Source organism: Gorilla gorilla, chromosome 1 (assembly GCF_029281585.2).
Source record: "Gorilla gorilla gorilla isolate KB3781 chromosome 1, NHGRI_mGorGor1-v2.1_pri, whole genome shotgun sequence".
NCBI classification, from domain to species: domain Eukaryota; kingdom Metazoa; phylum Chordata; class Mammalia; order Primates; family Hominidae; genus Gorilla; species Gorilla gorilla.
The window spans coordinates 83568281-83582277 of record NC_073224.2 but is presented as its reverse complement, the minus strand read 5'-3'; the positions used below and the strand labels follow the sequence as shown (position 1 = coordinate 83582277).

Sequence of the window (13997 nt, the reverse complement as noted above, 5' to 3'; positions counted from 1 at the left end):
GACATTTACATTTTAACAACATCTTTCCATGCTTTGATCCCGTGGAGTGAATGAGTGGCTACAACAGCTACAATGGCTAGTTACAAGGTATGCTGCTAAGGAAGGCTCCAAACCATCCACATACTCTGTAAGGAAGGCTACTACAGGAATAAAATTCCAAAGGGCTGCCAAAAAATTGCAGGAAAAAGATATATTTAAGTAATAAAAAATACATGTATAGAGTGGTGGAAATCCTCAGGGATTACTTCTTGGTGCTCATAACATTCCATTTGATATTTTAAAATGCTACTGAAAACCACCCCAGTATGGTCTTTATTAAACATTCACTTCTGAACTTAATAAGCTCTGTGCATACCTTTTGCAAAAAGTATTATAAACTTGGTTCTTATGTTCTTACAACATTTCTTTTTCTTATTCTCTTCTAGTAAAAGTAATTCAAAGCTTTTGTTCAACTGATAGAAAAAATAAGGTATTTTTATGAATTGGGCCAAAAAGGAAAACAGAAAAATGTTTATGCCTTTACCCAACATCATGAACCACGAGGAGGGACTTGCCAAAGAGGATAGAATGTTTTATTTTGAGCATACTAAGTAGAAGAGCCCATTACATCCATACAGAGCTGCCCAGGAGCAGAGCAAAAGTGGTTGAAAGTGTGGTCTTGGGTGTTAACTACCCTTGATCTTGAATCTAAGCCCCACCATTTAGTAGCTGCATGCGTTTAGACAAGTTCACCTCTCAGAGTCTCAAGTTTTCATATGTAAAATAGGAATTATACCACTTACCTCAAAGAATTGTTGAGACAATAGAAATAACAATTTATATAAATGGCTAATATGATGCCTGGCACAGGGAAAGAACTCACTAAATGGTATTTTATTACTAATAACACAAGTGATTACAACAAATGAGGCACTGGAGTAGAAGACATCTGGGCTGAAAAATGGTCTTAGGTATTGCTGATGTGGGAGCATTGATTGAAGGCACAAGAATCAATGAGATTGGCAAGGGAATAGAGCAGAGACCACAACTCAAATGCCTGAGGGACTTCAGCAGTGAGTTGGTGTAAGTGCATTTGCACATTGTGTGGGTGAGGAGAACTCTTGGGAAATGGAGTGCATGGAGTCTCCTTAAAGAGGGAAGCTGCCACTCTGTTTGGGAAGGTTGCTGCCATGCCAAAATTGGGCCCAGCATCACCAGATCTCCTGTTTCTGTTTTTGGTTTTGTTTTCAAAAAAGATCAGAAATTTCCTGATATTTAAATATCAGCTACTAAATTCAACTTAATAAACAGATGAAACACAGACATAGGCTAGACTGCGGCTCATTGGCTGCCAGATTGCAGTTTCTGCTGTAGAGAAAGAATAGGGCTGAGAGTAGAGTCCTGAAGTACACCAGCATTAAAGGGGTGGCAGAGAAAGAGGAGGGGTGATGAAGACTAAGAAAGGCAGAGAACAGAAAGAGAAAGAGAAGTCCAGAAAAGGGTGAGGTCAAAAAAGCCGGGGAACAGAAGTGTTTTAAGGAGGACAACGTCATCAGCACCATCAAAAGTAGCACAGGGATCATTGTGGCCAGACTATGCTACACAAACCCATAAATAGTTGTGACCTTTTATTGAGACAGCAGATGTAATTACTACTAAGGAGAGGGGACATAAGAAATCATCCAGGGTTAGAAATAAGGTTCTGAGGAAAGGAAAAACAGTACATGGTAGAACTCTATTTAAATCAGTCTCTTGAACCATGAAGAGGGACTCTAAGGACTTCCAGTGAGCATCTTTTCAAAAGCAAAGATGGGCTTTGCCACCTCAACCATCCCTCAGATGTGTCTTTGATGGCTAAAACTGGAGGCAAGTAGGAAACCGGAAAGCTTGCCCCGTCCTCCCCTCTTCAGAGGATGAGCTACTCAGAACATGGAGAAGACAAGGATAAATGAACACTCCAACACTCTCACCAGTAGTGAATTCTGAGATCTTTTATTTGTTTCCATGTAAATAGCAATATTACTATTAACTATATTATTAATATCAATATTAATACTCTCTGAGAGCCAGGAAAGCACTAAATACAAAATTATGGCTTAAAATAGGGGACCTGCCCAGTATAATTAAGAACAAATTATGATTTGGAACGGGATTGGAATCCCTTAAGCATTCTCTAAATAGAAAATATCTAAGTAACAATTGATAACTGCTCTTGAAGGACTCACAAAGGTGGCTGAGGAAGATGTAAGCTTGTCCAGAAAAAAATACATTCAACATAGTAAAGGAGAAGGTTACACTCCTTGACTCATAGCAACAAGAACATAGACATTTAATATGTGCATTCACAGATAACACTGTAAGCATAAGATTCTAAACTGTTAGATATTTAACATTCCTCTCATTTAACAGAAAGAAAAGCAAGACCCAGAAATGGGAAATGACTTTCCCAAGGTTACGTGGCTAGTTAGTGGCTAAGTCAAATTTAAAATTCTGATCTCTTGACTTTTCATTCAATTCTTTTTCCACAAAACTCTGCCATGTATATAGAAGGGTTAATTCTCCCTGTGAAGGACATGACTTACAAGGACTGAGACACAAACACATATTTTTGATGGAAGGAAGGTGGAGTGAGGCTGGTGCATAGCAGAAATATCCCTGTGTGGTTGCAGAGGCCAACATGGGAAGAGCAGGCCAGGTGCACCCAAAGCGAGTGAGCACCTAAGAGAGGGGACCATGACATCAAAGACAAACAACACACACAACATATACTTAGGCCTGCATGTGCACTGCACATCTGTGAGAAATATAGATAAAAATTCCAAACTTAAAAACGAACCATGCATTTTCTTAAATATTACCTATAGTCATAAACGTTTACTTTTTCGGATATCACTCACTGAGTAACTGCAATTTTGCAGAACATGGTCAATAACAAAAAGTGAAATACACACACACACACACACACACACACACACACACAATCTTCTGAGTAGTGAAGCCAGATATCATTGAATATCTGTCTCAGAATGATTATTGTAAATGTAAGTATTTAGCCCAGTGCCTGGTCCACAGTAGGCCCTCCATAAATATTTAGCCATGATTATGATTCTGTGAGTGCCTTGGCAGCCACTCAGAACTTGATTCCTCTTACCTTACCTACAATTTCTTCTATTTAGCATTTTTATTTACCTTCCTTCATAACAGATTCAAATAGAGGGATGGGAATATAGTTGAAGATGTACTTAAGAGGAAATAGAAAACAGGAAAAAAAAATCCAACTGAGACCATTTAGTGTAAGGGCGAACAGCCCTCCACCTTTCTGGAGATTCTAGAGATAATTGTAGCACAGTACAATTCCTTGATAACACAGAATAATCCAGAAAGATTTTGTGATGTTGTATCCTCTACTTAAAATGTCAGGGAAACATGTGCTACAATTTTAAAATACATATCTCAAAAATTTATGTTTATAAAAGGTTTGGCACAGAGAAGTTACAAATCATCTGGAAAGTTGACATGAAAAATCAGATTGTCCACAGCACCATAAGCATAACACATTATATCAAGTTAAGGGGACATTTCAACTAAACATAAGGGGATACTATTCCACTGAAGCCCTGGCATAGGCTGATTATAGACCCTTCTAGTTTCAATTATCAATGTGAGACTATATATGGTCTATGGTATTTCTAGACAGAGATCATTATTTTTCATAAGGCACAATAACTTCTTAGTGCTATTTGACATCAAATTGAATTTGATAATAGGATCACCTCATTTCTTGAAACCAGCAATGTGTATGTGTGTACAAGACATGGAGCTGAGTGTGTATCTCAGCATAGGCAGGAGGATGAGCATGTGTTGCTTTGCCTGTCTGTGGCAAAGAATGTGTTTTCCTCCCCAGGCTATTAAAATCCGTACTGACTTTTACCCTGAGATGTCCAGTTCCCTGCTATCCTGTACAGTAAAGCTAACCCTTCACAATAAGTTATCTCACTCTCCCTATATACAAGAAAATCTCTCTTAAGTCACTGATTAGATTTTTCAAAGCATCACATACCCAGACAGTTCTTTGAAGGGAAATTTCTATTAACTATGTTTGGAGGCTGGGAAAGCAAAATGGTAAAGAAAAAAAGCACGTGATATTTCTTAGACGGCTCTCTTCAAGTCCTGATTTTTCACAAGCTGATTCTTCTTTTGAACCCCCACCAAATGAGAAAGTTTAAATTTAGGCAATATGCAAACTGCAATCAATTTAACCTTGGAGAGGCCGCTTTGGCTTCCAGGGGTTGGTTCATACCACCTTTGGCAGATTCATAACCCCACTCCTTCACTCCTTGCTCCTCTTCATTTTGATAATGCCAAACACATGTCAAATTGCCAGCAAATGGTAGTCAGGTACCGTTTTCAATGACGTAAGTTTATTATGACAATTGCCTGACCAATAGAAACAATGCATCTTGAAGAAGAGGCATCTATTTTTTCTTTCTCACAAAGGTGCCTAGTAGGCTCAAGGCAATCTTGGGGTGTGACGGCTAGGCAATTTAGAAAATATAAGGATAAATAAGATTAACTGGTACATAAAATAAGTTTTAAATATCCCTGAGGGGTGGGGGCGGGAGGGCCAGGATCTGCTTCTTGTCACATCCCACGTGGCTGAGCTGAGAGGCTCCTTCACTTGCAATGAAGAATCCATGCCCTGTCCACCCCCAGCTTGGTGTTCATGCTGGTGCCTGGTTTTAGATATTGCCATCAGCCCCTCAAAGGACGCAGAATTCACCAGGATTTTGATGGATAAGAATCAGTTCTCCGCCATTCACATGGAAGTCATCCAGGGAGGTATTGTCAGTGGTCACATTCAAGTAGACTTTGTCTTTGTAAGTCAGAGAGGCCACCATCAAGGAGTTGACAGACCTGACCTTCTTCAGTTGGAAGAGGGGCTCCTCATCCTTCTGGTAATGAAGGCTAATGTTGACTTCCTGGGAGAAGTAGCCCTTCAGGGAGATGAGATAAAACCCATCACAGTTGATGATGACTGAGTTGTTCTGCACCTTCATGATTTCATCCTCCTTTTGGGAAGTGAGGATGAAACCTTTCTCCTTCTTATATTCTAGGGAGGATAGGGGAAAATTTGTTTAATTAATTCCTAAGCATAGAATTGTGTAACAACCTTCCAATACATCTGGAATCAGATGAAGAGAAAGTGATAGGGAGAGAATTTGAAAAGAGTAAAAGCAGTGAGCCAAGATCCCGCCACTGCACTCCAGCCTGGGTAACAGAGCAAGACTCTGTCTCAAACAAAAAAAAAAGAAAGAAAAAGAAAGGAGTAAAAGCAAGAGAGCACTGTGTTTCTACCTGCAGGGTGGAAACTGCTTTACCTGTGGAATGGAAGAAGAGGCAATGCTAACACTAGTGGCCAACAGAGTCTCAGATGGGGCTGAGATTCAGGAGCTGAGAGATTACAGAAATTGTCACAAAGCACCTATAGCAGGACAGGTGGTTTCAGGGTTTCCCCAATTTTTCAGAACAAGGATGGATTGGCAACTTCAGTGCCTCCTTTCTTGCTCAGTGGATGAACTATGGGCAAAGGGTGGCAGTGATGCCCCATGCCTTAGCCCTGCACACTACCCATACTCTGAAGCTTGACTCAAAGCAATTGTTTTCAACTCTTGCCTTTCTGTCATCTGACCATGAAATGCAAATTTTCCACATGCCCCAGGCATTGGACCTATCCACAGCAGTTACTAGTGGGCTTTGTTAGCGGTCACTTAAGTTTAATAATACAATTGTGCACACCATATCTGTGGATTCAGGGTGGGCTCTCAAAGCTGCAGGTGGAAGAGCTCAAGGGCATGTACTTGCTTCTCTTCTCTACCTCCTATTGCTAGTTTTTCCCAGAAGGTACTTTGGGAAGAGTCACTGCCACAGGAGAAAGAAAAGGAGGAAGTGGAGTAGGAGTCAGTGATAGACTTGGTTGTTTTGTGCAGGGCCATCCCAAGTGCAAGCCAAAAAGCCTGAACTTCTTTTATTTCCTTATTAGCATTAAAATCATCCTGAATAGCCAAGTAACCAAATCTTGGGCACACACTGTTCTGGCCCATGTTCCTTTGTTAGGCAAAAGAATAGGTCCCCACCACTAGCCACAATTCAGTAATTCTTGCTTTGTACCAGTCCAGAGGGACATACTTTTGAACTGAAAAAGGGACCACTTATGGAGGGCAAGAAATACTTTCCTTCCCTCAGGCTCAGGAGAACTTAACTAAAAAATGAATATTCGTGTGGAAACCACTAGGGGTTGTGCTAGCACTAATCATGGACCCAAACAATCCTCTCTCCGGAGTCGAAGTTTTTATTCTATCAAGGGCTTCCCCCAACTTTCATTAAGGTAAACTCTTGCCCCAGAATACAATTAGCAGGCAATAATGGGTCTTACAGTCAGACAGACTTGTAAGAAGTAAAGCCTTAGTTTCCCTAACTAAGAAATGGAAATAATTTCTACCCAGAAGGTTCCTTGGAGGATTAAATGAGGAACATAAAGTGATTAGTACAGAGACAAGCATATATTTGATGAATAATTAATCCCCTTTTCTCTTTATACATCTGTATCCCTAATGAAAATAATATGCAGGCTACAACAATTCTGGGATTTAATTGGAATTTAATTCCTTCCCTCAGGAAAAGAAGAGATCTTGTGTTCTAGAGGAAATTAAGAGACTGAAGAGAAGATTCTTTCAAAAATACTAATCAATTAAACTTTTGACAATACTTACCGGTAAATTGTACTTTGATACTTTGAATTCGAGGATACCGATGTGATACCTGAGGGAGGAAGAAAGATATATTCTTAGGAAAAAAACATGAACAAATGAAATTCGCAAGTCATATTTAATGGAACAGTGAAGCAGAAATGCAGTAGCCTGTAGAGAAAACAAAAACAACAGAAGACTTGACTTTTTTTTTTTGTTGTTGTTGTTGTTGTTTTGAGTCAGGGTCTCACTCTGACACCCAGGCTGGAGTGCAGTGACACAATCACGGCTCCCTGCAGCCTCCACCTCCCTGGGCTCAGTGATCCCCCCACCTCAGCCTCCTGAGTAGCTGGGACTATAAGCACGCACCACCACACCTGATTAATTTTTGTTTTTTGGGGTTTTTGAGGGGGCAGAGATGGGGTTTTGCCATATTGCCCAGGCTGGTCTCAAACTCTTGACCCCAAGCAATCCTCTCACCCAGGCTCCACCTCCATGGGCTCAGTGATCCCCCCACCTCAGCCTCCTGAGTAGCTGGGACTATAGGCACGCACCACCACACCTGACTAATTTTTGTTTTTTGGGGTTTTTGAGGGGGTAGAGATGGGGTTTTGCCATATTGCCCAGGCTGGTCTCAAACTCTTGACCTCAAGCAATCCTCTCACCCAGCCTCCCAAAGTGCTGGGATTACAGGCATGAGCCGCCATGCCCGGCCCTGACTTTTTCTATGAAGATTGGACCTAGACTTCCACCTGCCCCCTTGCTTTTCCATAACATCTCTTAAGATAAATTAGGACTATTGTGCTCCTTCATGCAAGCGTCTGAGATCTGTCTGCATTTCTGCCAAACTCTTCTTTGGTATACTGTTTTGTCTCACTGTGCCCCAATTTCCCATTTTGGATAACGTAGCACTATAGTCATATTGTTAAGAAACCTATTCAGTCATAGAGATTCCCTCATGGAGAATGCCGTGTTCAATCAATCCATCATGGCCACAGACTCCCAGAATGCACTGGGAGGGAATTCTGGAAGCTTCCTGCATGTCTGGTCTTTCACTTTAATGCAGGAGTAAAAGCATCCTATTTTTAGGGGACAAAGGCAATAAAAACTGTCCCAATCCTACAGAGCTCAATATATTTGGTGTAGCTTTTTTAAACATTGGATCTTTCTCTTCAACGGCTTAAAAAACCTAACTTGAATTAAGTCAGTACTCAATTGCTAAAAGAGAAGTAAAACAGCGAAGACAGGAAACCTGATAGATAAAACTTTTACAGTACTTTTGTGGTTAAAAGAACAAAGAAGCTCAATATGGAACCAACTCCGAGATCTCTTAAGTAAAAAAAAGTTGGGGGGGGTGCAGAATTATACATAAATGCCATTTGTGTTAAATAATAATAATAACACCTGTATGGGCATTGAAAGAATATACAATACATTAATGTATCTGAAAGAATACACAAGACACTAGTTGCAAATACTGTCCCTGGAGAAAAAAATTGGAAGCCTGAGGTCAGGAGTAGGATTGACCTCTACTTTTCATGGTCTAATTTTTTAAAAAGTTTTGTGCCATTTATTTGTCTTATCTACTAAAAAAGAAAGTAGAAAAAAATGTCTGCTGGGCACGGTGGCTCACGCCTGTAATCCCAGCACTTTGGGAGCCTGAGGCGGGCAGATCAGCTGAGGTCAGGAGTTCGAGATCAGCCTGGCCAACATGGTGAAACCCCATCTCTGCTTAAAAAAAAAAAAAAAAAATTATCCAGGCATGGTGGCACATGCCTGTAATCCCAGCTACTTGGGAGGTTGAGGCAGGAGACTCACTGAAACCTGGGAGGGGGCCAAGATCGCCCCACTACGCTCCATCCTGAGGGACATAGGGAGACTCCATCTCAAAAAAATAAAAGCCTATTATGCCTGCCAAGAACAACAGCTCTTCCCACAAGCTTATTTTGGCATGACGTCCTAATCAAAAATGTGAAGACGGATTTGTTTTTATGCCTGGGTAGGGGAATTCCTGTTTCCCACTCTCCTGGCACACTGGTAGCTTCAGTCAAGCATATTCCACTGGCACCTGCCCACACAGACGAGGAATTCCCTACTTCTATTACAAGTATAATCACAAGCCTTACTAGCTAAAACCAACAGGCAGCATAGGAAGAATGGAGAGTCATTCTGAGCCCTGCCAGGGACTGGGCTGCAGGAACAATATGAGTTCAATGTGCTGAGCACATGGAGAGAGGCACTGACTTGGGTAGAAGCAGGAGTCTTTAGCTCTCCCCCTTCTCTGTACTCTTCGTGGTGTGATAGCTAATTAGTGCCCTTCGTGTTAAGGGCAATGCTCTGGAAGAAAACCTGTCAGAAGGCAAATGACCCTATGACCATAGTTTCCTGGGTAAATAAATGTTTCCACTGCTCTCTGGGCTAGTTAGTGCCAGCATGAATTGCCACGTGCTAAAGTCAGAAAGAAGCCCTCTGTGGAGTGGCACAAACAGCACAGGCCTCAGCGTGCAGTGACAGAGTGCTAATGCCAGGCAGGCAGGCACTGTGCCAACTTAAGCAAGTTTCATAATCTCCTTAGATGGCAGTTTCTCATCTTTAAAAGTCACTAGAAGATCAGGGGCATTCCTTTCAGCACTAGCTTTCCATGATTTAGATTTTAAAAGTTGTGACTTTAAGTTTAATTTAATAAAAGAGAAAAAAACATAAAGCTTCCTCATTCCCAAATTTACTTTCACTCCCTGATCTAAAAGCCCTTGTGATTCGATTATTTTGACTGACTTTGCAAAGATCTCCAAAAATATCCTGCAACTTAAGGAATGTTCCAACTTTTTGAAGTGCCCTGATGAAGTAAGGGTGGCAGTGACCAAACAGACATTCTCTGGGACCATGATGCTGACAGGCAGTGAGTGAGTAAAGCACATGTGACTTCCTCCGTGTTGGAGTCTAGACTTCCAGTAGATCAACCTGGAGGAAGCTGATCTACTGGAACTCCAGACTCAGGCATCCTGTTCCTTCTCCTGAAGGTCACATAGGGGTAGAAGTTTGCATATCCTCAGAAGTCTTTTACTAACATCAAGTTTAGGCAATGTTGTGAAATAGAAAAAGATGGTCCTTCTTCTTGTTTGTTGGCCTTCCAACCATCTTCCCCCTCATCCTCCATACCTGATGACCTCATGCTGACTACCCCAGTGCCCAGAGACACCCCCACAGTGCCCAAGTCAAAGCTCTGAAGAGCCTGGCTCCAACCTCATTGTCAAGCTTTATTGCCACATATATCCTTTCTGTGTCTAATGATCCAGCCAACTATTTGTTCTGATCTCCTTGCACTTGGGTAGGCAGCCTGGTAGGATGTCACAAAGAGCATAGACTTTGGAGTCAGATTTAGTTCAAACTGTGACTTCTCTGGTTCTTTGAATTTGGAAAAGTTATAGCATTTCTTCGCTTTAGCCTTTATACATGTGAAAATAAGACATAATACTGTGAGCGGAACTTTCCAGAAGATGAACACCAAGTTTAGATAGGATAACTTAAAGCATCCAGCAGTTTGCCAGCACATGGTACATGGTAAGCATTTTAAAAATGTAGGCTGGATGCAGTGGCTGACGCTTGTAATCCCAGCACTTTGGGAGGCCGAGGCAGGCAGATCACATGAGATCAGGAGTTTGAGACCAGCCTGGCCAACATGGCAAAAGCCTGTCTCTACAAAAAATACAAAAATTAGCAAGGCGTGGTGGTATGCACCTGTAATCTTAGCCACTGGGGAGGCTGAAGCACGAGAATCGCTTGAACCCAGGAGACAGAGGTTGCAGTGAGCCAAGATCACACCACTGCCTCCAGCATGTCCCTCCATCTGTCTCTGCCCATTAAAATCTTACCATCTTCAAGGCCTAAATCAAATCCTTGAGTTTCAGTTTCTGTATTCCCATACAAGTATTTAAAGTCACTCATTCACAAAGATGTTTATAGCAGCTTTGTTCATAATTGTCAAAACTTGGAAGCAGCCAAAACGTCCTTCAGTAGGTGAATGGATAAATAAACTGATACAACCATACAATGGAATATTATGCAGCACTAAAAAGAAATGAACTATCAAGCTATGAAAAGACATGGAGGAATCTTAAATGCATATTATTATACAAGAGAAGCCAATCTGAAAATGGTATATACTGAATGATCTAACTATATGACATTCTGGAAAAAGCAAAACTATGGAGATTAAAAAGATCAGTGGGTGCCAGGGGTTAGGAATGGGAGAGGAATAAACTGGTAGAGCACAGGGTATTTTTAGGGTAGTGAAAGCATCCTGTATGATTCTGTAATGGTGAATACATGTCATTATATACACTTGTCAAAACCCACAGAATGTACAGTTAACCCCAACATTAAAAAAACACTCTATTGACTAATTATACTGCCAGTGAATACAAGTCTTATCTCCTCTACTCAAGACTACTTAGTTGTGTGACCTTGGGAAAATTGCTCCTCTACTCAAGACTACTTAGCTGTGTGACCTTGGGAAAATTGCATTTATCTTGCTGATTTTGTTCCTTAATCTGTAAAATGGAGATAGTAAAAATCTGTATATCAGAGAGTTGTAAAGTTTGAATGAAATAATATATGTCAGTGATCAGGACCTGTCATGGAACATTGCAAGAAGTTAATAAACATCAGCAATTATTCTTGGATGCACATGGAAAACAATATCCATGTCATGTTCATAATTTATTCTACATAATACTATAGAAACTATATGACAACAGAATGAAGGAACGGATTAAAGAAAAAAACAAAGACTAACAAAGTTATCATATCAGTGCTCTGACTCCCTGTACCTCAGAGAAACAATACAAAAGAATTTGGGTTTCATGAGAAAGGTTGACAGAAAACAATCAGAAGACATTTGGTCTACCCCCACACATAGACTTAGTGTTTTGTATATCAAGAAAAGCAAAATCCCCAGATCTTCTCCACATACTCAAAGAAAATAGAAAATATCAAAGGGCCAGGGGGCTTCCATCTAAGCACAGTCTATAGAATAAAGCTTCTTCAATCTGGAAGGTCTGAAGAGTCCACACCATACTCAAGGATGAAATGCAAATGCTCCTAAGTATCCATGCCAGAATTGAAGTATAGCCGTGAATTTTGAATGTAATGGTCTTAGAAGCATGAAAAAAATGCAAAAGAAGTCATATTTTAGTTGAACATTATATTTTGCATATGAAGAAATTAAGGCTCACAGAAGTGAAGAGATTTGATGCATGCCCTTCAATTTCAGTATAATTTTTATTATACCACACAAGTACTATTTTTCTCCCACGCGAATTTGAAGTAAGAAAAAAATTCTATGAAGATTTTAATATTCCATTCCTTATGTCCACTTTAATAGCAAGCTTAGAGAAAAGAAGAAGTTGCCGTACAGATGATTGGCAATGACCTCATCATGAGAAAGAAGAGGGAGAGCCCACACTCCAGGCTTCCCTCTTGGGTTTCAGGGCTCCCATAAGTGAAGCAAAAAAAGAAAAAAAATAGGAACAATCAAGTACCCACTTGGCAAATATGGGCTCTTTGACCAAATGACTGAATAATGTAATGTACAAGCGTCATGTCTGGCAGCAGCTGATAATGCAACAGGAAGGTTACCAGCCCAGTGGTTCTTAAACTCTAAATGTGCATTAAAATCACCATCAAAATATGTTGTTGTTGTTGTTTTAAGTGCAGATGGTCAGATTATTCACAAAGACTCTAATTCAAAAGGTCTGGGTAGATCAAGGAATCTTCATTTTTACAAGTAACCAAGGTTCAGATTTAAAAATCACTGCTGTTAACTATGAACTTCCAAAAGTCTAAATCCAGAGAATTTATCTTCAACCACACCCTGTGCAAAAAGCATGCCTGTCCAAAAGCTGGTGCTCAAGAAATTTTTTCTCTGCTGTAAGTGTTATTCAGTAGTTGAATGAATAATATGGTTGTCATATTATTTGGTAGTTTGGTTAAAAATAACATCAGCAATTATTGAGTACTTGCTATGCAGCAGTTATTACACTCAACTCTTGGAACACAAGGAGATAGAACATACAATCCTTACTTTTGATGAACTTCTATGCCAGTTGGGAAAATAGTCCCTGTACATAAAACCTTTAGTAAATACCTACAGGCAATGTAAGTCATAAGGTTTCAAAGAACAGAAAAATCACTGTAGGCTTTGACAGCACAAGGAGGAAAGACCTGGACTTAGGCCTTGAAAGACAGAGAAGACCTGGATGAGCAAAAGACATTCTATAATTATTAATAGTTGGAAGAAAAGTCTAGAAATGAGGCCATCCTTTGTGCATTCAAGAAAAAGGGCCTGGTGCGGTGGCTCACACCTGTAATCCCAGCACTTTGGGAGGTCAAAGCAGGCCGATCGCTTGCACTCAGGAGTCCAAGACCAGCCTGGACAACATGGTGAAACCCTATTTCTACAAAAAAATTAAAAATAATAAAAAAAATAGCTGGACATGGTGGTACACCTCTGTGGTCCCAACTGCGTGGGAAGCTAAGGTGGGAGGATCACTTGAGCCCAGGAGATTGAGGCTGCAGGGAGCCACAATCATGCCACTGCATAAGAGAGAACTTGTCTCAAAAAAAAAAAAAAAAAAAAGCAAAGAATAAATAAAACCTTATTGAGCACTTACAATATGCCATGCACTGTTTCAAATGTATTATCCCATTTGCTGCTCAAAATAACATTGTGATGTAGAAAGAATAACTACCCATATTTTACAGATAGGGAAATAAAAATTAGTGCCGCTAAGAACTTGGTCGGGAATAAATATTTATTCATTTGAGTTCAGTTGAATCCCAAGTTCATGATAACATCCCTTCTCTTTATCCTACACTATCATAAGAGTAAATAACACCAAAAAAAAGCATTTATCTGAGGGTCCTAAATTAACTTGAATTGTTTTCATCATCAATACTGAATAAGATTAAATATTAATTTTTGAATAGTTGTCAAAATACACAGATATACATCAAAATATCCAGAAATCCTGCTCTAGAAAGAGCTCCTCAACCAATGTTGCAGGGTTGCCTATGTAGTTCAGGTTGCCAGAATTATTAGCTCGGCTCTGATTAGGTAAAACTGTCCTGGCAAGGAACTGCAGGCCCATGGACAAGTACAAAGTAGGCTCCCCATGCAGGTGTAGCAAAGAAGAGTCAGAATTAGGTTCTTTCTTGGCCTCCTTCAGTGCTTTTAGCACTGGGCTGTCCAAGAACAAAGGTGGAAAGTGTCTG

At 40.3% G+C, this 13997-nt stretch overlaps 1 protein-coding gene across 6 annotated transcripts in view; it reads right to left on the bottom strand.

The window, feature by feature from the left end:
- Nucleotides 1–1955: 1955 nt before the first annotated feature.
- The window catches only part of TNFSF4 (TNF superfamily member 4), a 305662-nt gene continuing 293620 nt past the window's right edge, over nucleotides 1956–13997 (bottom strand). For all 6 annotated transcript variants that reach the window (XM_063710801.1, XM_063710799.1, XM_063710795.1 and 3 more), the window contains 2 exons: nucleotides 6750–6798; nucleotides 1956–5089 (listed from right to left, as the gene is read on the bottom strand). In XM_063710801.1, coding sequence (XP_063566871.1) covers nucleotides 4740–5089; nucleotides 6750–6798 — 399 coding nt within the window. In that variant the 3' untranslated portion in view covers nucleotides 1956–4739. The remainder of the gene's footprint in view (nucleotides 5090–6749; nucleotides 6799–13997) is intronic.